At 25.5% G+C, this 26,798-nt stretch overlaps 1 protein-coding gene across 6 annotated transcripts; it reads left to right on the forward strand.

The window, feature by feature from the left end:
• The first annotated feature begins 1,484 nt into the window (after nt 1–1,484).
• LOC112688849 (ras-specific guanine nucleotide-releasing factor RalGPS1-like) lies at nt 1,485–25,482 on the forward strand. Of its 6 annotated transcripts, none has more exons than XM_025562245.1 (14): nt 1,652–1,883; nt 1,938–2,252; nt 14,686–14,789; nt 18,369–18,541; nt 20,248–20,518; nt 20,583–20,746; nt 20,808–20,950; nt 21,022–21,253; nt 21,346–21,516; nt 21,677–21,751; nt 24,735–24,854; nt 24,918–25,076; nt 25,132–25,244; nt 25,310–25,482. In XM_025562245.1, the coding sequence occupies exons 3-14, from the start codon at nt 14,715–14,717 to the stop codon at nt 25,438–25,440; spliced, it is 1,827 nt and encodes a 608-aa protein (XP_025418030.1). In that variant the 5' UTR covers nt 1,652–1,883; nt 1,938–2,252; nt 14,686–14,714; the 3' UTR covers nt 25,441–25,482. The 6 variants fall into 6 exon arrangements, with proteins under 6 accessions (XP_025418031.1, XP_025418030.1, XP_025418029.1 ...); XM_025562244.1 differs by having other exon boundaries at nt 1,652–1,878; XM_025562246.1 differs by lacking the exons at nt 1,652–1,883; nt 1,938–2,252 and adding an exon at nt 1,485–1,629.
• Nucleotides 25,483–26,798: the final 1,316 nt, after the last annotated feature.

Below are 26,798 nucleotides of genomic sequence, written 5' to 3' on the forward strand. Positions count from 1 at the left end.
AATAATTAAAAAGTATACTAATAAAAAATTGTATATATACAATATATTATATTATATATTATTATATATTATCGTACTCATGTTTAAATATTTTACTATTCTGAGTATGCAATAGACGTTTATCACCCCATGGAAATCCCCCTCCCACAACCAGACACGAAGAATTAGTTATTACAAGGTACCGTCTTGGACACTCTTGTTTAGGTAACACATCTACATATAATAATATATATATTTTTACAATTATACAGTTTTATAGTAATATTCATACGCATTATACGAATTTATTAATTATTAGAAATTTAAAATCTTTCATTTCAAATTTTTTTTTTTCATTTTAGATACACTTTCAAATACAATATGTTATTCAAGTTATAAATAAAGTCAATAAATTCAATCTATATATACATGATTAAATTCTACTTTATACCTTAATATATGCGAAACGCAGCCATACATTAAAATATTAGACAATTTTTTCAGATTAGAATGTGGCTAAGATAAGTAGATCAAAACTCAATCTAATTACATCGCTCCATTCTCAAATTAATTATTTCTGCTAACCTATAATGCATAAATTCATCTTCAGTTTGGTATATTTATCTATGCATAAAATTTAAATAAATCTGCCGGGGGTTCAGCACCTAGATCCTCAAGAGTAAGCTTATAACTGCCGAATATCAGTCATGTAGGTAGCTAAAGTTTCGAGTATGATACTCGTACATCTGTTACATGCATAGCTAAAGTAAATTTCAGTTTCGCAATATTCCAAACAGGAGATAAAAAAATGTTTGAGAAGTCGAAAAAAGTGACATTAAAATTTGTGCTATTGGTCTTGCAGAGAACACTATTTTATTACTTTATGTTTTGGCGTTCCCTCCAACAATAAAGAGTAGTCGTTCCGAAAAACGTAAAATTAAATCAGGGGTGTATTTATGGGGGGAGGGGGCTAGGTTACTGACAAGTATGAATCGTGCTTAATACTTGTAATTTGATAGCACAAATTGTTTTTTTATGCAAAGTAAAAATTGTAGGCTTGTGTCTGCTGGGGTGCTCAAGGCCGTTGTATTATTTGGCATGGGTAAAATTTTACTGGGCGCCACAGCTTTAACGTTCTAGACCAAAATTATATTCTACGGAATATAATACGTTAAAAATACAAATACACATAGTATAGTATTCAGGTTAACGGTACGGGGAGGAGGATTATTAATAACTGCGGTTGGACCATCGATTTCGGTCCGTGTCGGAAAAGAGAATGAAAAATAATAATAATGATAACGACACCGGAAATGCTCGCTTTACGGAGCAGTCTCGTTGAGGAAATTTGTATAAAATAATTAATTATGCACACGGAACGGTGACGACGACGAGAACGCACGGCGTTCTCCAGCTGTGGGCGCGGTCTATTCATTTTACTGATTACGCAACGGACGGTGATAACGATCAGTGCGCGTGCGTGCGTCGGCTCTGGCCGCTGTGCCCGCTCAGGTATGTTGTTTACCAGTGTACCAAAAGTACCGACCGAGTTCGAAGTTTTCAGACGTGTGCACACCGCCGCAACGACACCGTTCTGCAGCCGATAAAACCGACGGCCGGTTGCTGTATGCCGACGTCGTTTTTATCACGGTTATTATTATTATTATTATTATTATTATTATTATTGTTGTTGTTTCCCGTCGTCGTCGTTTGTTCGGCTCTGGACCGATCGGACGAATAAGAGGAGGAGAAAATTTTTTATCGTTTGTGTTAATGTCGGCCGTACGTTCGAGTTTGCGCGCGCGATCCACGATAATAACATTGTTTTAATGATAATATGTGCACCACCATTTCTCTTATCCTATCGCCTTCCGCCTTCAGACCGATTAGAATAACATTGTAATGTACTATGTAGTATATTAATTCTGTCTGGCGTGTACTGATAGTATTGTTTCCAGTATCGTTGTAGAGAGACTAGCGGTAGTACGTGTTAGTGCTTCGTCGATCGTACGCGTTCTCGTTGGATAAAATAAATGTTTTTCTTCATTTTCACTCCGGCCTATTGGATACTGGTTAGCAGACCATGACGATAATATTTGACCACTGCGTTTTGTGGAAACATAATGAGTCCTGCTGAGAACACCTGCCACCGTATTTTCGTCCGTTTTCGAGAACAACACCTATTGCTTATAGTATTATAGTACTATTTTTTAAGTACCTATTACTGGTCGCAAAACGCGGTGTGCCTTCGTCAACTCGTTTTCCAACTACGAGTAAGTTTTTTTTCTTATTTGGTCTAGATAGTAGTTTTTATATTATATAATGTAATGGGACAATAGTACTTGCCTTGGTGAAGTATTGATGATCATTCATTCATACATCTTGATCAGATAAATTATTCAAAGTAGTTGATTTAACATATGTGTTGTAAGAAGTAATCGTATTAAAAATCATAAGGAGGTAGTTGATCTTAGTTTATTCAAAATTGGATCTACACAGTTATTCTTATTGTTTACCCACTTTCAAGTTTTTTTTCAAATAAATATATTTCATGTGTTCAATAATATTATTTTTACTATAGGTAACTATGTAACTTATAGGTAACTTTATACTATAGTAACTAGGTACTTCACTTATAAAATTGAAAACAGATTAGAATTTTCAGGAAGTTTTATTTTATAGCCTGCATATCACATAAGCAATACTTGTAAATTTGTCTAGGTCATAAACTTAGTAACACTTTTTATTGAGCATCTTAGACATCAATGAACTAGGTAGTCTTATTTGATTATATAACTATTTATTATAAAATAATTGTTTTTGTTTTTGACTTTAGATGGTTTGGTATAATTAATTTTCTATGGATGAGTAATTTTATTTTATCATACTAATCGTATTTTGTAATGTTATCGGATGTACCTACATTAATCATAGAATAAGATTGTATTGACTATAGATTTTTCTAATGTTAATTAATTAATTTGATTTTGATTAAATTTTTAATTTATAATTTCATAACAACAAATTCTATTTATAGTTATAAAAGTTTTACAAGTCAAATTAAGTTTTCAATTTATAGTTTTGATCTATATTTTGATTTTGATAAATGGTACACATTATATTGGTAGTTTATGTTTTTTCATTCTGTGGGCTATATTTTAAAAAGATTAGTCTTGTTTTTCTTGTATTGAAAAAGAATACTACCAATCAAGCTCGCTTGAATAAAAGTAAGAGTACTGTCTAATTGATTATGAAGATTGGATAGAACAGCAGTTCTCAAGCTGGGGAAAATTCCTCGCCAAGGGGTAAAATAGGATTTTTTACGGGGTAAAAACTAGACTAATTTATTTTTATTTTTTTTATGTACTTATTATGTATACTTCCATATTATAATTATTATTGTTTAATAATTTCGAATTATATTTATTCAGAGTACTCTCTATTATTTTTTGCGAACCGAATTATTCTTACATAAGAAAGAGCAAAAAATAAAAAAAATTAATGTTTCTTTACATAATATATATCCATCATTGCGGTTCCATAAATAGGTCTAATTGGGAGGCAATAACCGATAACCCTATAGTGCCGGTTTTATGTTAGGACTGGCATTCGTGCTTTTTTCGCAGGCAGGGGTATTTACTAATATCTTACCCGGTTTGTGAGTAATATTCTAGACAAGGTTGGAAACCGCTGGGATAGAAGGTTCCAAAGCTACTATGCTCTTCTATGTATACGATAGGTACTGTGTATTATAACTATATATAGAACTTAACAACTGTATGAAACAGTTTTGATTTAGAAGATTCAGCTGACCAAGTTTAAAGTCTAATATTAAACTCTCATTTAAACTTTGTTAAATCTTTATTTTTTATTTTTAAACTTATAATATTATAATGAATAGTTTAGAAACAAATAGTATTGTAATATACTATATATGCAATTATTTTAAAAATTAGAATAGAAAAATGTTTACATAGAATAACTTGTATATTTAAAACTTTAAATTAAAGATTAAACGTAAGAATTTTAGTAGGTAGGTACTTATTTATTAGTACATTTGATAGGAAAATTAACTCTTTAGAATCTATTTTTTCATTTTTTTATTTCAAATATTTAACAGTCTTATAATTATTTCTTTAGTTATGTTATATAGATTTATTATTTTTGCCCATTTTATTATGCAAATACAGAAATAAAACCTTTGTAAAGTAAAATATCATAAGAGATAAAATGAGTTTAAACATTTTACTCATATTTTTTTTAGCAGGAATGAGAACAAGGGGTAAACTTCAAAGAAGATGGATAGACAGCATAAATGAGATTTCAAATGAGGTAGTCCTAGAAGTTGAAACAGATTGGCTAAATATAACATTTTAGAGAAAAATGGGAGGAAATAGTTTTGGCGGTAAAGTTTCTCAATGGGACATAAAGCTGGAAAAGAAAAAAAGAATTTTACTGAAATAAATTTTCCATGTTATTGAAAATTAAAAATGGGTTTTTTGATAGTAAATATAATAGAAGTTTTACTATTGAAATTGTTGTCAAAATATTGAATTGATGGGTTTAGGGATCATGAACCTATTTATCTAATAAGTAAATATTTAATATCAAGATACTTGAGTTAATTTATGTTTGTTTTTATTGAATTTCTGTGTTTTTTAGTTGCTTCAATGGAAACATTTAGTTACATTAATGGATAAATTATAAAGTAGTAAATTAAAATTTTATAATGTTAAGTTTTTTTTAGACACTGAAAAGTAGAATATAATTTATTGACTTTTTATAAGAATAAATATGAAGGTATGAAAAAAAAATTAAAATCTTCATGAAAATATACTGTTATATGCAAACAATGCATTCAGACTAAATATATTTTATACAAGATCAACTTTGAAAGCTAAGCAGGAAGTTAGGTTAACATTACATGTTTTTGACCCTTGTGAGTAGAACAGTGGAGGTTCCAGAAATTATTCGAGGGGATGTTATTAAAATGTATTCAATATAGTAATACCTTGTATCTACTAATACTTTTTTGTTATTACCGTTTTTTATATATTCTGACACACTGTCATCAATGTTTATAATTGTACAGATTTTTGTATTTAAAAAACACTTATTTCATAGACTTTTTAAAGAATGCTAGTTTTATATTATTTCTGAACATTTTTGAAAACCATAAAATCTTAAATAATAATCTATAACATTTCCTTTTTATTTTTTTAATGTTCAGAGTATGATGATGGATTTGTAAGTAACTATTTTGTCATCATTTCAGTTAAAATATTATTTGATTCATTATTCATAGGTTTTTCAGCATTAAGTTGTGAGAAATTATATACTTATATTATTTTTCATGATCTATTTTTACATTTTAAAACAATCTTTTCCCGATAGAAATTTTATAAGACATTTTATTATAATAATATATATTATATTAGTACCAAAGTTATTCAACTAAAATTGTTTACAAAATAAACAATCCATTTATATGCTGTTTGTATGTATTTGTATGTTCATAAGCAAGGATAAGTTCCCACCACCTATTAATTGTAATTTTTGTATGTTTGACTATTGCAATTGTTTACAAAAAAATTATTAAGATAATAATAATCTCAAGAGAAAAAGAGTACCATTTACAATATTTTATGTTTCTTTGCAGTGTAGAAAATATTTGATTTATGGGATTTAATAATTATTTATTTATCTTGTTCCCTATGAATTGCACATACATATAAATTAATGATTACATTTACCATTTAATAAATGTATGAAATAAAAATGAACCTTTCTATTTATTTGTATAAAAATAAATATAATTACAGTTGCAATCAAAAATTTTGAAGATTTTGTTAATTAGTTTGATATTAGTGATTTATACATTTTTTATAAATTATCTGCTTTCCAAAAAAAACCCCCAAGTATAATTTATAATTATTTTAGAAAATGGTTTGTACCTAATGATGTTATAATTGAAATATTAATGCATAGGAATTGACAACGGTATTAAATATATATTTATTAACAACAAATAAATGGTTATAAAATTGATCTAAATTACCCTCTCCATTATTTTCAAGTTTAATAAAAATTTTTGTTTTATTTGTTACTGAAAAGATATGAAACAAAATTATCATAAAATATTTTTATTTTTTTAATATTATCATAATTTATTTAGTTGGAGTACAAATAGATAATTCTTAATATGGAAGACGCAAGCATATTCAAGAAATAATGAAAAATATAAAATATATAATGTTTTAAATAATATTTATAAATTTCTAACTTACTCAATTTAACATTTTTTTTGTTTTTACATATCTTACATTTATTCACAATGTATAAAAAATGTCGTTTGCCAGCTCCAAAATTAAAATATTTTTATTTCTATTATAATTGTAGATTTTCAAAGGCAAATACAAGAAAAAAATGGTGGTGAGGGGTGTTGAAAAAATGTAAAATGTTGATAAATAGCATGATTTATTACTCATTTTATAATACCTATTATATATTTATATACATTATTTGCAAGTCTCATAGAAAATATTTCAATAACTATTACGTTTGTAGGCACGGGTATATTTTTAAATATTTTTTTTTTATATTTCAGTGGTGGGGGGGGTACATCACTAAAATCTCACGCTTAATTATTTTCAAACTATAAATTATATCAAACATCTATTACTAATATAATTAATAAAATTAAATTAAAACTATTAAAATTAAAACCTTCTTACATTTTTTAAAATTAATTGATTTTGATTAATATGTTTTGCATGAGTGGTAATATTATTTTTTTTTCTATTTATGTCACTTTTGGAATTATTTATAAAACTATACATAATAACATTGTAGGTACATGTCGTAAATCGTTTCTAGATCAAATAACAGTAGAGGAACTACAAAGGAAATAATTGCTATCATAGGTTATTGACCGTACCTGAAAGAAAGGACTATTTATAAATTTAAAATATGACATTATACACTGTTTTATCAGCAGCTAGAATTTTTGTGATCAATGTAATGTAAAATGTAATCTTTGTAAAGTAATTTCAGATAAACAAACTTTAGCACAAAATAAATAAATTATAATAAATACCTATAGTTAATGTAGATTTTTTACCTATAATAATTTATTGTACATTATACCTATACTGACTTTCCAAGTTAGAATGATGATCTAGTGTCAATATTTAGTGTTTATTGTTTGCAGGAGCAGCTAATTGAATGCCTAATATTAAATAATTTAATCACAGATATCAAGTTCATATTATGTAAATTATTTATATTATTTGGATAATAATAGATTGTTACAAATGGATTACGATTAACGGCATCAAAAAGTCTTAAATGTTTAGTTATGAATACTAATTTAATATTTAAAGCAAGTCTTTGCACTCGAACGTAATCTGAAACCTGAATTAACCCAAATAAATAGCATAACCTAAAACCCGTATATACAAAACCGATTGAAAAAATCAACACCCGAAATAACCCGAAACCCATATGATATATTTGGGTTAACCCAAAACCCGAATTATTAAACATTGATTGGCATATCAATTTGTATGTATTTTTTGCAACTAATGCAACTAAGACGATAAGAAGATAGTAGTTAGAATGAAACAATCAGTAATGAACCAAACAGTGACGACAACGACAAGTTATTATATCGATAAGACAATAATAGGTTTTATCGATATTGACCAAACTGTATATTTACCTAAACGATATTTACTATTTAGGGCGCGTATTTAATATTTATCATTATTCATTGTTTATTGTTCAAAAACCAAACATGTGTACAGATTACTGAAAATAAAATAATAAAAAACAAAATTGAAAATTATAATCTTTACGCTACGTTCAGACAGTGACTGTTCGATTCGATTTTTTCACGTATAGAGTTCTATCGAATACGAGACATTTCACACGAGAACTCTTCGATTCGATTTTTTCACGTACGTTGAAGTTTTGAGCCACGGAAAATGGGCAGAGCATTGTAGCCTACTCGATAGTTATGTCTGGCTACTGTCGACAGTTAGCACTCAATTGCCATCATGGATTCACGTATTCCACTTATTTTATACTGGTACAGACGTATACAAAAGAAACGTTTAGTACAACGAAGGTTCTGGGTACATCCTCTATTAGAGAATGGCCCACAACGAGAATAGAGATTTGAAAAATTTTACCAAAACCTGAGGAATGATGAACATAAATTTTTTTTGTTATTTTCGTATGTCGATGGCTAGTTTTGACAATCTATTATCAAGACTAGAAAAGGATTCTACTCTGTTGGAATACTATTGTCTTCCATTTTGAAGAGCTTAATAATAATAATAATGTGTCGAACACACGACTGAACGGATGAACGTAATGAACGAACTCGATGATATTTTGTTCATGTGAACGACACAATATAAAGACAAGCGCTTATTAATCACGTATACGATAAAAATACATTCGAGATTTATTGAATCGTAGTGACAAGTTCGAACAGTATACGGAAAAAATATTTCACGAATACGGGTTTTCCGGCATGGGCTTCATGTAAACGTACAAATATAACATTCGCTGCCACTGCTCTATTCGATAAAATCCCGTATACGGTATACGAGAAATATATCCGTCATCTGAACGTAGCCTTAGTCTTCACTCATGTATTCTCTGAACTTAAATGTCAAAAGTGTTAAGTAATTATTAATTTACCAATGTGTTCTTAAAATTTAAAACTTAAAAGTGTTAAGTATTTATTAAATAGATAAATAAAAATTTAAAAAGACCTAGCTAGATTGCTAGATGCTAGATCATTGTTTTATTTTATTTTACAATATTCAATAATAGTCAAGATTATTAATACTAAATTGTGTTGTCTAACCTTCTTAATCAAAAATAAATATAATAAAAATATGTTTAGTCAAAATATGTAATAAGCGAGAACTTTCTTCTGTAGAAAAAGGACTGAGTAAGTACTAAGTAATAAGTATTAATTTAATATGATTTTTAAATTTTTCTTCATTATGTTTACTTTAAAAATAAAATCCAATTACTATATCAAATTTGCATTGAAAATCTCATATTAATTGATATAGAACATGGTTTTTTTTTGAATACCAGAATTAATCTTAATTAACCCGAATAAATTTACATTTAACCGTAACAAGAAAAGTGTATTAACCCGTAACACCCGAATTCAATAACCCGAATTTTCTTTCAACACCCGAAACACGAAAAAATGATTCCGGTGCAAAGCCTTGATTTAAAGCAAAAAATATTGTTGAATATTTATGTACATGAAAATTAAAAAAATCATTACAAATATATTACATCATATAAACTATAATAATTTATTATTATTTACAAATTTCGGAACAAGTAATTATGAATCAATTATATTAATTCAGAATTAACAACAACAAATTTTAATTTTGGAACGAACATCAACACGAAGTTACAAAATATGATATCATATTTTTAAAACGGAAGTTTTTACGGTTGTCTAGTCCCTAGCATAGATTTATACTGAGAAAAACCTTTTTCTACGTCACAAGACAGTATTAGCCAATATTTAAAACAAGATATGTCTTTAAGTAACAATTCTATAATGCCTTGTTTCTCCGCTTAATAATCCACAAATTATTTTAATTTAGGAATACCTTTGATTTTTGGATAATACTTGTACTAGTTTATATTTAGTAAATTATTTCTATTCCTTCTTTTTTTAAATAGACAATTAAAATATTTTTTATTTATTATTTATAAAATATGTATTTTTTATGCAAATATATAGAAATATGCAATTCATTTTCATTTTTACTTGAATATGCAAAATATGTAAAAACAAAAATATCCATTTGAATTGATACCTACATACAGTGCAAGACGTCAACATTTGTAATCTAAACTATTCTAGATAACAAATTTAATTAAATATTCAAATTTTTTCCATATACTTAAATAGCCAATTAATAATGGAAGTTTGAGTTCAAATCGAAAAATATATTTTATGATAGAATGTTTTAACACAATTGAAATCTATTTATAACAAATCGGTTCAGTAAAATAAATTACATTTAACTGGCAAGATTTCAAACGAAATAAATACGAGAAAAGATTAATTTCATTAGATATAATTTTATTGTTACTAAGAAAATTATAACAGTTACACTTAAAGAAGGTACTTAAAATATGGGAATTTAAATATACCGTAGATTTCATTTATTTTTTTATGAGAACTTTGTGAGAATGAATTCCGACAAATATTTTAAATATAATACCTGATGAATAAGATATTGGAACCAATAATTTCAACTTGAAACTTTAAAATCAGTCTGGTCGATGTAAGAAGTTATTGGATAATGGGATTTAATTGTGAAATAATCACTGTACAATTAAAAAAAAAAAATCTGAATAAAAGTTAGAAACAGGAACTTATAATTTATATTATAGTTACCGAATACTAATTAATGGTTACTATTTTTTTTTGTTTTCCAAATGGCCAATTTATTGTTCTTACAGGATTAGATCGTGTGATCTAACCATAGGGCTTTGATTGTGACTTTTAGAGATATTTTAGTTATATTGATTTGTTGATTTGAAGTGTTGAGCAAGACTTTATGATATGTGTTTCATTGACTAGATCAAGTATTCACAATTGTACGTAAAGCAATATACAATACTCCGTTGTTATTAATAATATTTACTAAAGGTATAATAAGCTTTACACTTACTGTAGGTTTTAGGCTATGATATTATTTACATTAAAGGAAAACAAATAAATTGTAGTTGAACCAATTCTACTAATACCGGATGCAGTTCGTTCATTATTTTATTTTTTGGATTTGTTTTGTTTAAATTTCTAAAAATATATATGGTACATAAAAAATGTAGTTTCAATATGTGTTTGACACCGAAAAGTAAATATTATTTTTATACTTCGTTTTTAAATATTTGTGTAAAATAATCAATAACATTTTATTATATCAACATTTTTTATAATATTTAATATTATGACGGACAACTCTTTAGACAACAGACAACAATTTAGGGACGTAATTTAGAAAATTAGTAAACTAATGGTCAGAGTTCATTCTTATAATTGAAAATTATATATATGTATTTTATTTACGGTCTTTTAGACCATATATCCTAACATAACTGTCTCCATACATCACTATTTTTCGCCTACATATGCCAATCTCCATCCGGATAGAAGTCTGCTACGTGTCTCCTGATACAATCCTCCCATCGGATTCGAAGTCTTCCCAGAGGTCTTTCGCCTCTTGGGTTCTCTTTTAAAACTGTCTTTATCATGGCTTTAAGTTTCCTCCACGCGTCACTTGCCCATTCCAGTATTTTTCTTTTCATCTCATTTGCTATATCCAGTGTCGTATCTAGATATTTTGTGCCCCGGCGCAAAAAAAAAAAAAATTTGTTGCCCCTCTAAGGGGTCTGCCCATCGAAAGTATAAGAGATAGATCTTCATGAACCAATTAGATATTCTAAAATTAATGCTATTTTTGTGTAATAAGCATGCTACCGCACACTGCACGCGATAACATAACGCCGTATTATTATAAATAACTTATATTTATTGATATTATTACAACAAATTTGGGAACTAATATTAAGTATATTAATAATATTCTGGATCGCTGATAGCTATATTGCTATAAATACGTTTATAATATATATTAATAAAATAAATACATTAATTTTAATTTATGATACTGTCATTAAAAACAAAAAAAATAATAATTTTAAAAGTTCAATAATTCTTAAGTGAGCAAATTTCCGACTACTAAATTTTGGCACCCCCAAAAAACTGGCTCCCGGGACAGTTGAAACCAGTGCCCCCCTCTTAATGTGGCCCTGGCTATATCTGGTCTGTTATACAAGTCTCATAGCTCCTCATTATGTCTTTTACGTCATTCCCACGTTTGCAAGTCACGGCAGGGTCCATAAATCCTTCTTAAAATTTTTCTCTCATAAATCTTCAATATTAACTTATCACTTTTCTTAACAGTCCAACATTGCGTTCCAAACACTACCATGGATCTTATTAGTGTAATTTATTGTTGGCAGAGCCGTGTCAAACATTTCAGCGCTCCGCGGCAAAATTTTTCTACGGGGCCATTGGGCACAGGTAGCATATTAAGTGCAGATAAGAGTGCCCCCTTACTTTTAAAAAACTACGGCGCTCGGGGCAATTGCCCCCTTTGACCCCCCCTTAACACGGCTCTGACTGCTGGACTTTTAGTTTCTTTGAGTATTCTTGACTTAAATAGGTCACCCAAGACAAAATAACATTTGTTGTCATCTGAATTCTTTTTATTATCTCTTACTCCATATTGTTTGATAAGGTGGTCATTGTACCAAAATATTTGAATTCTGATAATTTTTTTATAACTATAGGGCCCTACTTTTAAAAACTCTTCTGTTTGTCATTCATTCTGTCTTCTAATTTCTATATATTCTGTTTTCCTTTCATTTATTTGCAAGTCCATTTTTTTGCCGCTTCTATAGTCTTACGCATAAACTCTTCACTGTATTTTTGTTGTTCCCCAGAAGCATTATTTCATCTGCTTACGATAAAATACTTCTTAATGTATCATCCAATTTTGTCCCTTCATTTGGTGATTCTATTCATCATTCTGATTATTTTTTCTAAAATCAAATTTAAAATAATTGGGAATAAAGTATTACTTTACCGAAGACCTGTGTGTTTACCTGAACCCCTCTCAATAATATTTTACCAATTTTGACTTTTACTCTAGTATTTTTAAAACTGGCCAAAGTCCTATAAGTTTTTGTGGTATCCGAAAATGTTCTAAAATGTAAATACATTCACTATATATATTATCATAGAATACTTTAGAAAATTAAACTAAAACTTATTTGTGTGCCATAATTTTTAATCTGTTTATTTTTATTCACTAATAAATAATCGCTTTAAAAATTTAAATGACTTTGTAGTACTAAAATAATGAAAACATGTTGAAAAATAATTTTTTTTTAAGTGCTTGGTAAAATTTCTAAAAAATTCGAACATTGTTTTTATTGTATTTAGTTTTAAAATTGTTTTTCGATTTTAAATGTTTATTAATTATTGTAATAACTATTGGTGTATATTTATTGTATTATCAGTTGGTTAAATCAAAAACGTCAATATTATTTTTAGAATATTTTAGTTTACGTTTATATGCAATGTAACATTGGTTTAATTAATTTTAATAGAAACAATAATTGCAATTGCAGTACTTCCTTATACTCTTGTGTAAATAACTGTCCAGTTATCTTACCGAAGGTTAAAATAACCTACACGTAATTATTGTCAGCATCTTTTTCATGAATAACAATTCAAAATATATATTTGTATTGTATACATACGAGTAGATATATCATACATGTAATGTAGCCCCTCGACCTTTGGCACTCCTATTCATTATGAAATGTATTATTAATATTTTTTCCAACACCACACCGGTTTAGTTATCAGTAGAGTCCGTATTTATATGCATTTAAAAAGTGTCAAATATGATGCAATTATGCAAAGAAAAGTGGCTAAATATGCAATTATATGCATAATGTTACACTTCATAAAATTTATTTTTTTTTTTATCAAATAAAATTCTAAATATTTTATCAAAAACAAAAAAAAAAAATGATAATATCCACTGCTTTATATTTTAAACCATTTTAATCAATCTAAAACTTTTAGGAAACTTAAAAACGAGAATACAAATAAATATTTTAGATCATTTGAAGTTACCTACTATAAAAAAACTAATAGAAAACTTAAAAAAAAATACAAATCTTTTAAAATAATATTTTTGATACTTAATACCTATTATGTATATTCGTGCTTTACTCGAGGCGATTACAAAATTTACTGTAAATTAAAACAGTTAATTTATTAAAAACCTATTAAATATGCATATTATATGCATTTATGAATAAATATGCAATAATCCTCGAAATATGCAAAATATGCAATATAAAAATTGGTGTTTAAATTCGGTGTGATATGAATCGTGGATATTTTAAACCTTTATGGACGTACATAAACTTAGTACAAACATACAAATGCTAATCCGGGCTCTTGTTATCAACTATCCGTGTATGATTAATAATGTGGATTTTACACATTATATACTACACTCTATACACTTAAAACTACGCGATTATATTCGTTACCTTTTGTATTTACACTTTCCTCTTGAAAAAATTACCAAGTGACTTCATTATACATTTTATGGCTAAAAACACTAATTGATACCCAATTTTGGATACTATTTCGTTTTACACAAATAGTGTAAAAAAGTGGTATATACTTGATGAAGTTATTTAAAATTATATAAAGTAAATAAGTAGGAATTGTTTTCACTAAAACGCTGTTGAATAAGAAAAATTTACCTATTAAATTAAATAATTTAACTGATGTTTCTTGTATTATATTTATTACTTTTTTTAAATTAATTCATATTTTTAAAATATTTTTATTATAATCAATTTAAACCAAAAATTATTATCTTTGTTTATGTTAAAATTATAAAATTAATTTTTTATAAAAATGTACTAAATATTATTAATTTTTGTGTAAATATTCGGAAATTTCTAATTATGTTAAAATGCTACAATTATTTTGGTTGTATGTAATTTGTAGTTATTTTATTTTTGTTAATAATAATTTATTTTCATTTACAGGGATTGTGTATAATGAATATCAGTTTCCTATGGCAAAGATGAGGTATTCAGATATGCCCAGAGATGTATCCATTGACAATTTTCCTTCGCTCAATGTGTCCGAGGTAACGCTTTCACTAGTATCACATATTTATGCAATTCTAATTCATACCTTTTATGATTTTTGATATTTTTTGATTTTAAATGTTACATTTAATTAAATAGATTCATGTAGCCATAGAGCTATTAACCTTTAATGTTTTCACTGGATTTAATAGAGAAATTTAGTTAAAGCTACTATTATTCTATGAAGGTTTTTATAGGTTTTTCGGTTTTTTTTCTTTTATCAGAAATTATAAGCAGTGTAAATGTTTAGGTTTAAATTTATTTTATGTATTGATTATATTCAATTTTCAAGGATTTTATAAAACTAAACAAAAGTATCAATAATGTTTTCTTTTGTCAATTATGTCTGCATGTTTTTTCAATATAATAGGTATTATATACGTATTATGTATATTATTCTGTATTAGTGGGTTAGTAATGTACTTAAAATAAATTATTATTTTTATTCAATTTTAGTAAAACAATAACTTTTTAATAATTTAATCATCTTATTAAAACGATGGTATGCATCACAGAAATATTAAATAAAACTTTAAATCTTGTAAAAATCAGTATAGAATTTTTAAATTCATATTTAAATGAATTAGTCTTTTATTGTGTTATAAAAATGTTATGTTTGTTTAGTGGTTACAAGTTTATTATTGATTATTTTCAAATAATACACTCAAACAATAAAATCCAATTGCCTTTGAAAATAACCTCAATCAATTTGAATGAAATTTATTTTTTGGAATTAAATTTATATATTGTCTAAATTCAAATAAATGTAATCTTTTATTATTATTTATTAGGTTAGGTATGGTTAGGACTGGGTTTAATTAATGTAAACTGAAAAAGTAATATTAACATAAAAATTATAGTATACATTATTATTATGCAGTATAACCAGGCCCGTATTTAAAAATTTGGCGCCCCCGAGCATATAATTTATGTCTCCAACAAATAAATAATAATAAAATAACACTTCTTATTTCCTCCATAATCAAGATTCTTTAATATTAAAATATAACTTATAAATGAAATTCGTTTAATACTTTTTTAATTAACAAATTAAACAAATTATAACATAATAAAACATACTATTTTATTTTTTTTTCATTAGGTACATACTTTTTAAAATTAATTTTGCTAAAATATTTTTCCGCCCCTAAGACTTAACGCTCCCGGGGCATGTGCCTATCCATGCCCCTCTCCTTCCCGAATACGGGCCTGAATATAACAAAAGTTTCACTAAACTTCATCTATTCATTATAAAAATGTGATCAAATTTAGTGTAATGCCCAATCGAATTTTTCATTTTTTTTTTTTTTGAAACCTAGATAAACAAACGTTTTGAAAATAATGTTTGAAATTGAAAATAAATTGGCGGAAATCATTAATTTTTGAGCTATACAATTTTAAAAATTACGAATTTTCAATGATATTGTATAGAAACGTTTAAATAGATAATATTTCTTTATAATAAAATTCAACCAATGGTTAATAACTGATAGTCTGAAGCAAAATGTATCTCTTTCTAATATCCAATTGTCACTACAATTTTAGTACTTTGCTCGTTACGCCTGCAGCCTTCACTCGCAAACTGGAGTGCCACTGCATGGCAATTTTTGTGGGGATGGGCTTCGCCCCAAAAGAGAATTATAGTCTAAGCCTAACTTAGTTTTTGTAAAAATCTTAATACTGTTACTGATGGGATTAATCATACTTTGTATGTGAACCTAAAACCTCGCTGCGCAATTAAATCAAGTATATCGATTTCATATATAAGGTATTATGGCCTTAATTAAAACATTTAAAACATTAGAAAAAAAGTGTATAAAAATAAGTGTTATACAGAGGACAGTTTTGAACTCGTATATGTACTCGTAGAATTAAAACAGACTTGCAGTATCACTAGGCTATGGTGCCATATCCTAAAAGAAGCCATATTTAGTTATTTAACATAACATTAAATATTTACTATTTAAAGGACTCATAACTCAAAAACTAAGTTTGACCGCTCAATTCTGATTGCACCATCTAGTTTTCAGAGTAAAAAAAAACTTTAGAAAAAAAAATTATAAAATTGCATGGGCGCTAAACTATATTTATGCCCAAAAATGTATGCATTTTATATATTTATTTAAAATTATCTTTCGAAATATTACTTTATATAAGTACTTATATTATTATCATTAATAAACAAATACATCAATTTTTCTTAATTTAAGTTTGTTTTTTCTAATCTTAATCTAAAACTTTTTAAAAAATAATTGTTACATTTCCTATGTAAGTATTTATTAATTTGTTTAATTAAAGTTTCATGTTACAACTCTAGTACCTACTCAAGTAAGCTCTAAAGGGTAGAAATTCAAAAAAAAAAAATGTATGATTGCATGGCAACTTAAAATTCATCTTAATTATAACACAATAGTTAACAACATGGTGCTTATTATAACGTATTAATATATAAATAATTATATTATTAATATATTTACAATAGTTGCTGTCTTCGTCTTTGTGCTGTAATGTATATTTAAAAAACTCGATCATTTTAATACCATAGGCATTGGGTCGATTCTGAGTTATATGTATTTTGTTTGTATCTCAGCTCTATTTATTATGCAGTTTCATTTGAATTATGAAAACCAGTCGTAAAAAAGGAATTAATTTGTTTCTGTAATTCATATTCATCCAGTATCACCATAAAAATCACAATATGTTTATAACTTAGATAAAAAAAAGTTGGATTTTCATCTAAAATGAATAAAAATGATGCTTACTTATACTAAATATTAATTAATAGCAATTATATTTTGCTAATACTATTTTTTATTTAGTTCACCTTTCTATAACATTAATATTATAACTTCAGATTTTTTATTTTTTAGTTTTTATTGTTCAGGTTCTTTAAGTTTAGGTAGTTTATGTATTTTATCATTAAGTTATGCGTTATTTGTGTCTCCAAAAAGTTTAAATGTAACGGTTTTATATTTTACCAAATAAAAAATACTAGTATAGAAATTATTTAATTATTATTGGTTGTTACTAATTTGGTATTAAATTTCGAAATAATCGATCTAGTTATCAAAATATTTGTCGTTGTCATAATTATTTGTTGATTTATCATATTAGGTGAATTTATGTTTACTAAAATAACTTTTTTCGATAATGAAGTTATGTAAAAATTGGATACAATGCGTTTTCTGTTTAATAAATATTCTGAAGAATCCATCTAATTATCGTTGATATCATTGACCTTGTTATTAATTAAACTATTATTATTATTATTATTATCAACATTAAAAAATATATTTAATATTTATTATTCGGTCAACATGTTATTACATTCTTAAATATTATAGTTATATTATCTTTTCGAGATACGAACCGTGTTAATAAAGATAATAGATTCAGTCAGTGAACTGTGCACATAGTGCATATTCACGTTTTTTTTCAGTATATACATTTATTTTGTACCATGAGATCTATTTAAAAACAACTTGATTTTTTTTTTAACAATTCTCGTCTATTGTTAATTTTTTTTTATTTATGTGTTTTTAAGATAGAAATTTTCAAAAATGTTATGTTGTATACAGAAAGTGAAGTCAAAGGCGGCATATGATGACAATGATAAATTAGAACACTTAGTTTCCAATACTGAGTATAGAAAGTTAACTACATATAACTCTTTGAAAAAGCATCCATCAAATCTATCAACCCCATCCTGTGAACAAAGACATAGAAGACGTCTATCAGAAACATTAACATGGTGAGAAGACAATTATTTTGTAATTATAAAATTATATTCTTTTCATTTATTAAATTTTAACTTTTAGTGTAATAATTTTGCTTCATTAAACAAGTACAATTTTTGGAAACCAATAAAATAAAATTTTCAGGGTGAGATTTGAATAGTTTGATGGAATATTTCTGTAGAATGTTTAAGGTGATCATATATTTTTACGAGACAAAATAATTTTATTAAAAACAACTTTTTTTGGTAAAAAAAAAAAAAAAAAACGTTAGCATAAAGAAAAGAAAACGGTCCGTGATTACTGTAATACCGGTATAATGAATTATCAAAAATAATTTTTCATTAGTGCTAATCTTGTGGTATTTATACACATTAGGTTAATACGTCCATGTTGATACATCGTTCGCTGCTATAGGTTTTTTTTATATTTTATTAGTGTAGTTACATTTCGATACTCCACATAGCCCCGATTTCATTCAACGTCATTCATGCAGTTGTACAGTCTATACACATTACATGCACACATAATAGTTTAATATAATACTCGTAGCAACAATAATTCAATAACAGATTACAATTGACTATCGTTATTTTTACTATTTTCTGAAAACTGGACATTTTAGTCTTCCGAAAATTTTCCAAGGGACAACGGGACGCAGATACGAAAAACAGAACAGTCCCGTCCAAAAATGGTCACCTTAAGAATGTTATTAGATAGTTCTGATTATTAACTGTTAGTTCTATGTTGTATTATTTATTTATATTAGAAAACAATGATGAGTTAAAGCATCAAAAAATAATTTTTGAAGGAAAAAATATGATAATATAGTGTTATATGAATTGGATACTAAAAAATAAATGATCAGTAGTCAAAGAAATAATTTTAGTAAAAAAAAAAAAAAAACTGAATTGGTCAAATTTCTTAACATTTAGTATTGAATAAAATTATTTAAAGCCAGCTCCACTTTCTTAAATCTAAGATTATAAATTCTTTATAAAAAGGAATACAAATGTTTGACTCAATTTTAGATTAGGTACTTAAAAGTTTTTTTTAATTTTTTATTCCTAATATGATAACTACTGTGAATTTATAATACATTTTCTTTGTTCTCATTGTGGTATCATTTCTGTTTGAATAAGATACTATACTAAACGGTTTTATTGAATTATCACATTAAAATTTGATTATAGGAAAAAAGAGATTAGTGTTAAACTAATACATTCTTCACTGATTCTAAATTTTTGATACAATTCATAACTAGAGACATACAAATCAAATTGTATATTTATTAATTAGGTAGTAGGTGTCTTAAATCACTAAGATATTTTAAGTATATGTATAATTACAGAAATATGCAACATAAAAACATTATTCAATGAATAATGGTTTATGACATTAGCAATAAGTCTAATTAAAAAAATGGTATTTGTTCATAATAATTTGAACCAAAAAATTGATGGGCACATACAACCAAAGTATCGATTACTAATTGTCTAATCCATAGTATATTGATTCATTCAAAACTTTTGTGTTGTATTTTATATCAATTTAATTTTTTTTTTTACATATTTTATAGAAAACTATCAATTTTAGAGTATAAATGTATAAAACATTTAGGTTTAATTAACAACAAATAATTAATAACAAATTACGCACTTGTTTGCTAAAAAAAAAAAAATCACTCTAATAGAATGAAATTGAACAAGTTTTTTTTTTACAGTGGTTTAGCAAGACAATGTAAAACACATAGTCTTCCTTGCAACATGACTTTAAAACACCCATATAATGTTGATGAACAAGATATAGACAAGGCTAAGGGTGTCTTAACTCCTGGCATTCTTCCGGAAGATTGGGCTGCTCAACTTACTTTATTGGATTTAAACATATTCAGTCAAATCTCACCAGAAGAATTGTCTTCATGTTCTTGGAACAAGAAACAGAAACTAGAAGTTGCCCCAAATATTGTAGCCTTTACTAGGCAATTCAATCATGTAAGTAGAAAAAGTGTTAAGTATAATATTTTTTTAAATTTAACTGAATATAAATTGTGCTTAGGTATCATTTTGGGTCGTACAAGAAATACTGAAAGGTGTCACTCCTAAAATGCGTGCTGATTTAATTACGCAATTTATAAAGATCTCCAAAAAATTATATGATCTTAATAATTTTCATTCATTATTTGCTGTTATTTCTTCTCTGCAAAGTGCTTCAGTTTATAGGTGATTTTTTATGATCATATAATCAAAATTTACTTTAATTATATTGCTGATTATTTATTAGGTTATCCAAATCGTGGAACAACGTATCTAAGAAAGATCGACAGTCATTTGATAAACTAGCTAATGTGTTCTCAGAATCAAATAACTGGAGGAATCTTCGGGATCATTTAGAAACATTACGTTTACCATGTATACCATATTTAGGTAAATATATAATATAATAATTTAAAATAAACAATTAATTAATTTTTTTAAAAAAAAACATGTGTATTTAGGTGTATTTTTGACTGATTTGGTATATGTTGATATGGCACATCCTCATAAAAGCAGTGGCTTATTAGAATCTGAAGCTCGACGGCTAAAAATGAATAATATTTTGAGAGTCATATCTCACATGCAACAAAGTCGTTATGATCATTTAATACAATTTCCAAAGATAAATGATTATTTTAATTCCATTAGATACATTGAAGAACTACATAAGTTTGTTCAAGATGATCAATACAAGTATGTATAGTTTAGAATCTAAACTTAAGAATCTATAGTATAGATTATTAATAAATTATGATTTTAACTTATTTTATTCTTTTAATTTGTAGGTTGTCATTAAAATTAGAACCACTGTCTTGTCAAACTGATAAGGGATCGAAAGAATCTGTTAATCAAGTTTTGTTAGATTCTTTAAGTTTGTCTCCAGCAAAATCAACTGATTTAATGAGAATTAGAAAATTTTCTTTGTGCAAGCAACAACAGAAAACTAACTGTTCAAAGTAAGCTATATATAATAATATAATTTTTTTATGTCTTATGAGCTTATAAATATAGAAATAAATTGTATGTCTAACATTTAATAATAAATTGATAACAGTTAACTACCATATATAAAAATGACTATATGTCATCTTAAACATAAATTTATTTTTTAATCAGATATCGCAGTGCAAGTCTACCGCGTAGTTTTCTTAAAAAACCTGTGATTCAATCTGCAGTTTGTAATAATAATAGGTAAGAAATAAGGTTTTTAGAGTGTTATAAACAAATAAACCATTATTCGCACTTTTTTTTTTTTAATATAACAATATGGTTTATTGTTTTTGATAGTATCACTTAGTATGGTTTATTGTTATTGCTTTTGGCTGGAAATTCTATTTTAGTTGCTTTATTTACTTATTTATATGATTTCATAATTTCATATTAGTTCTTAAGGTATTTAATAAACATAATATTTTAATTAAAATTATTTGTAGATATACATAATGATAATACATTTAAGTTAATAATCAAAATACATAGTATATGTATATAATTACAAATATTAAGTAATGACTTTTTAATGAATGCAATGGAACACGATTTAGTATTCAAATGTATAAATGTTGTATTAATAATAGACTAACCAAAAAAATTAAATTTTTAATTAACGAGACAAATAAAATGTTTTTGCATGATATTTAATTTTTAAAACAAATGGTTCAATTGCTATAATTATTTTTATAGTTTATGTTGAAAATACTGATAGTGGTAATTAACATTTTTATACCATGTGTAATATTATTTAATTATTTGAGTATATGTAAGTTTTTGGTTATGTTTTAATTATACTAAAATATAAATGCAATTTTTTTTATTAGTCTCATTTGGTTAAGTGTTAGGTTAGCTAAGTGTTAGCTAAGTGGAAAAGTCTTAATGTCAGTAAGAAAATAGCAAACTATTATAGTTTTTTTTTGTTTAATGATAAATGTAGAGAGTCAAAATTTCAACCAGGTTTGAAATCCAGAGTACCCAAAAATAATTCTAACCTGGTACAAATCCAAACCCAAATTTGACTAATAATATGTGAATCAGGTTTTTCTCTAAAACCAAAATCCTGAAAATAATTAAATTATATTTCAACTTAAAACCGGTGTTCAAATTTATTAGAATTAACTTTGTAATTTTTAATCATGAAAATTGTGAACTAATTTTAAATAAATAAATATGTAAGTATAATATTTTATAATGTTGAGGTTAGTTTATAAGTTATCACTAAACTATTTTCGGGAATAGAAATGGAAAATTGAATTGAATATTCCTAATTTTTATCTTTTATTGTTGATGATTAGAGCGCGGATTTCTATGCAATCGCATATTTTTTTCCTTTCAATATTTTTGGATTTTTGTCAGTTATCTCCACGAATCATCATAATTTGAAGCTAATGGTGAAATTATTTTTGCATATTTCTGCATATTTAGAGGTTATTACATATTTTTGCATATTGTGGCAAAATTCAAAATTTATTGCATATTGAAGTCAAAATTTTAAAAAAAATGTATAAAATAATATTTTGTCTAGTAGAAAAATTAAAAATAAATTTCATAGTCACTAAATAATAATTTATATATATATATAATGATGTAAACTTAATCGCTCTTGCTGTGTCAGTCGATTATCGACATACCACTTGCTTCAAATATCCCCCAATAACTTCGGTTGACATCGAAGGTTCGTTTTTAGTCTTTAAAAATATGTTAACCGATAAACGACATAGCTTCACAGAAGATAAACTTGAAATGCATATGATTATTTATTTTAATAATAAATAAAATTAAAAAAAAAATAAGTTCAGAAAATTCCCTACATTTTTTTGTTTTAAGTAATTAAGTAATTAATTTTTATAAGTTGAATTATAAATTTTAAATAAATAAAAAATTCTTGCATATTTTTTGCATATTTTCATAATTTTGACTGCATATTTTTTACATATTTTTATGATTTGGACTGCATATTTTTTGCATATTTTCATGATTTTTACTGAATATTATATGGCATATTTCAATACTTTTAAGTGCATAAAAATCCGCGCTCTATTGATGATATTCTGAATAGTCATTAATAAATAACATGTAAGTTATTTTACAAAAAATAAAAAAATATGTTTTATATATATGTATGTGTATATATATAAAACTAATCTCAATTTAATTAATTAGTAATCTTCCAAATTATTAATTTTCTAATTTATTAAAATATTGTCTACTTAATCTAGTAAAAATGAATTAATAAGGTATATGCTGTGTATGGGACCAGGACTTTGCAGATTCATGACAACAAAAAAGCATCCATTTCTATAGACACTCTAATTCTCAATATATACACATACAAAGACAAAAAAATATAAAAATAGGACTTATATTTATCACACAAAATCACCTCTTGACAAAAAATGATACATCCATATGTAAAATATGTGTGGTGGACTACACAGTCAAGCACATAATCACTGAATGCCATAAATATGAAGATATGAGAAAAAAAACCTTGGATCACAACAGATCGGAAAAGCATTAGGACCAGACCCACAATAATTTATCAACACCATACAATTTATAAAATAAATACCATTATATAACATAATTTAACCCACACAACCACATAGTATAAATACAACAATGTAAACTAATTTTAAGTTAATGTTAAACTAATAGCTAAACAAACCAATGTTTTATATAAAAAACAAAAAAAAAAAAAAATTCCTATTGATATATTTAAATCTTTATTTTTCTTTTGAATCAATGAAGTTAAAGAAATTGTCTACTTTGGTACATTAACATTTCTATGTCTTTTATAAAAATATTTTAGTTTCACAATCAATATTTTAATAATATTTACTAGTTCAGTAGTTAAGTAATTGATATTGTTATTGTTTAATTATTTTATGTAATTTATATGATTGAAAATTTAAAATAATATATGCATTTAAATAATATTTAAATATTTTTTATAATTTCATTTTCTTGTTTAATGGTAAATAAAAATGATATTTTCGAACTGTGTTAAATGTAATTACTGTTTTCATTTTCAAATTAATAATTGTGAATATTTTGTCTTATGATAAACTATCTTTATTGAAACAATTTTTTTTATTAGTATTAAGAGATAATTAGTAATTAAGAGTTAGTTGGTTAATTAATATTTTAAATTTAATCTCATATTTTTTTTTTTTTTTAGTTTAATTCATAAATCTGACGAAGGAATATTGTCAACTGTTAATTCAAGAAATTTACTTGATGACTCACTCATAGAAGAAAATACTTTAGATTTATCTAATTTGAACCTTTCACCTTCACAGTAAGTAAATAAATAACGTTGACAATTTGCTATTGAAATACATGCAATTTTGATTTTAAATAGAACATTGAAAGGAGCACATAAAATAAGTCTGGAGAGTTGCTTGAGACGCAAAGTGGTTTTAAAAAATGGTCGAAAACCAGCTGTGACAACGTGGCAACGATATTGGATACAATTATGGGCTTCTGTTTTAATCTACTATTCTCCTAAGTCATTTAAAGGGTAAATACATAACTAAACTAAGTAAATATGTGAATATAATATTTCTGTTCTATAGTTGTAATAGAAACGACTTTAAACGAGAACCTTGCAAACTTTGCCCATTAAAAGGATGTACTATTAGTCTTGGGGATAATCCAGATACATTTTTGATCAAACATCCTGATCAAAGTAAATATCAATTTTTTATTTTTATTCTTGATAATTTATTTTATATAAGTTTATTTATGTCTTAGGAAATACATATAAGTTTCGTGCTGAAAGCGATAATACTGCATTACAATGGTACAGAAGATTATATCATGCAGCAAAATTAGTACACCAACCAGATACTAAATTACCTGATAACCTAATAAGTTTCGACTGATTAGTTTTAACTTTAAGTATGTGTGTTTTTTTTAATATAAAAGGAAAAAAATTCAGTTATAAAATCATAGATTATTTTATGAACTATCACTACCACAGATGTTGAAGTACATTTAAAACCTATGAAAGATAAATGTACTAAAAGTGATAATCGTTACCAAAGAGGAGTTATAGTTTATGTGAATTTAAAATTAGTTTTGTTCGATATATTTAATATGGTTTAAAATTGCAATATGATAAAAAGTAATATATATATAAAATAAAAAATAAAATAACTAGTTTTAAAATGAAAGACTTACTTTTTGTGAAAATTATATTATAAATTTCTATTATTAATACATGAAAATATATTATTTCTCTTTTTTTTTAAATGTTTTGCCCAAATTAAATTGCCCTTAATTTTACCCTTAATCTTACCATACAATAATTTTATGTTTTAATATTCAATTTACTCCATTGATTTTTAATTACTTAATCATTGAAATGGATATTACCTAATATATAAGCATTTTTATGTTTTAACCATTAAGACTATTTTATGTATGATTGAACTATAGTATGGTGCTTTTTACTTTTCATTACCTACTTTTCTTAATCCTGATTTGTTTTATATTTCTTTTAAATATTATTTTAAAACCTAAACATTTCAGAGTATTAATTTTTTTATTTTACTTGATTTTTTAAATATCAGTTGTCCTCAAAAAAAAAAAACTTTTAAAATAAATTATATAATGATTTCTGTGCTTAAGCTTGTCAAATAAATATATTAATAACTGGTACATAAGCATCTGCTACTTGTTCTTTTATAACATAGTACTCTATCTTTATTTATTTAGTTAAAATATAAAAAAACATATCTTGATAATACAATACTTTTAAGTTTAATGTGACTAATGTTATTAATTTATTGATTATTAAAATATATTTTTTCTTATTTTGTTCTGTTTATTATATATTAGTTGTAATCAAATATTCTCAAGCATTAAAATTAAATTATGACTGCACTTAAAATTAGTCCTAAAATAAACATAAAAATGGTCAAAGTCAAAGTTCCTTATATTTAAACCTTTAGATAATTATTTTAATGAATAGTTATAATTTAATTGTGTTTGCCAATATGTAGTATGTAGTATGATTTAAAAAACACAAATTCTAAAAGTTTTTTTTTATTTGCAACTTCTCTTTTGAATTATTGTGATATATTATTATATAACACTATGTAACAATTTCATAAAAATTTTGATAATTTTTATTTGATAAATTATTATAGTAATAATAAATTTTAATAACAAAAATGAAGGTTGGTTGTGAAAAAACTTTTAATATTATAACTGTGTATATATTTTATACGAAATCAAG

This window comes from Sipha flava, unplaced genomic scaffold (assembly GCF_003268045.1).
Source record: "Sipha flava isolate LNK unplaced genomic scaffold, YSA_version1 40_pilon_pilon, whole genome shotgun sequence".
Classification (NCBI taxonomy): domain Eukaryota; kingdom Metazoa; phylum Arthropoda; class Insecta; order Hemiptera; family Aphididae; genus Sipha; species Sipha flava.

Bases quoted from the DNA above. Each gene is read 5' to 3' on its own strand.
- LOC112688849 (XM_025562246.1), top strand. From the start codon at position 14,715: ATGGCAAAGATGAGGTATTCAGATATGCCCAGAGATGTATCCATTGAC. The intron at 18,542-20,247 runs GTGAGAAGACAA...TTTTTTTTACAG, and splicing joins CTATCAGAAACATTAACATG to TGGTTTAGCAAGACAATGTA. The intron at 20,951-21,021 runs GTAAATATATAA...ATGTGTATTTAG, and splicing joins ACCATGTATACCATATTTAG to GTGTATTTTTGACTGATTTG.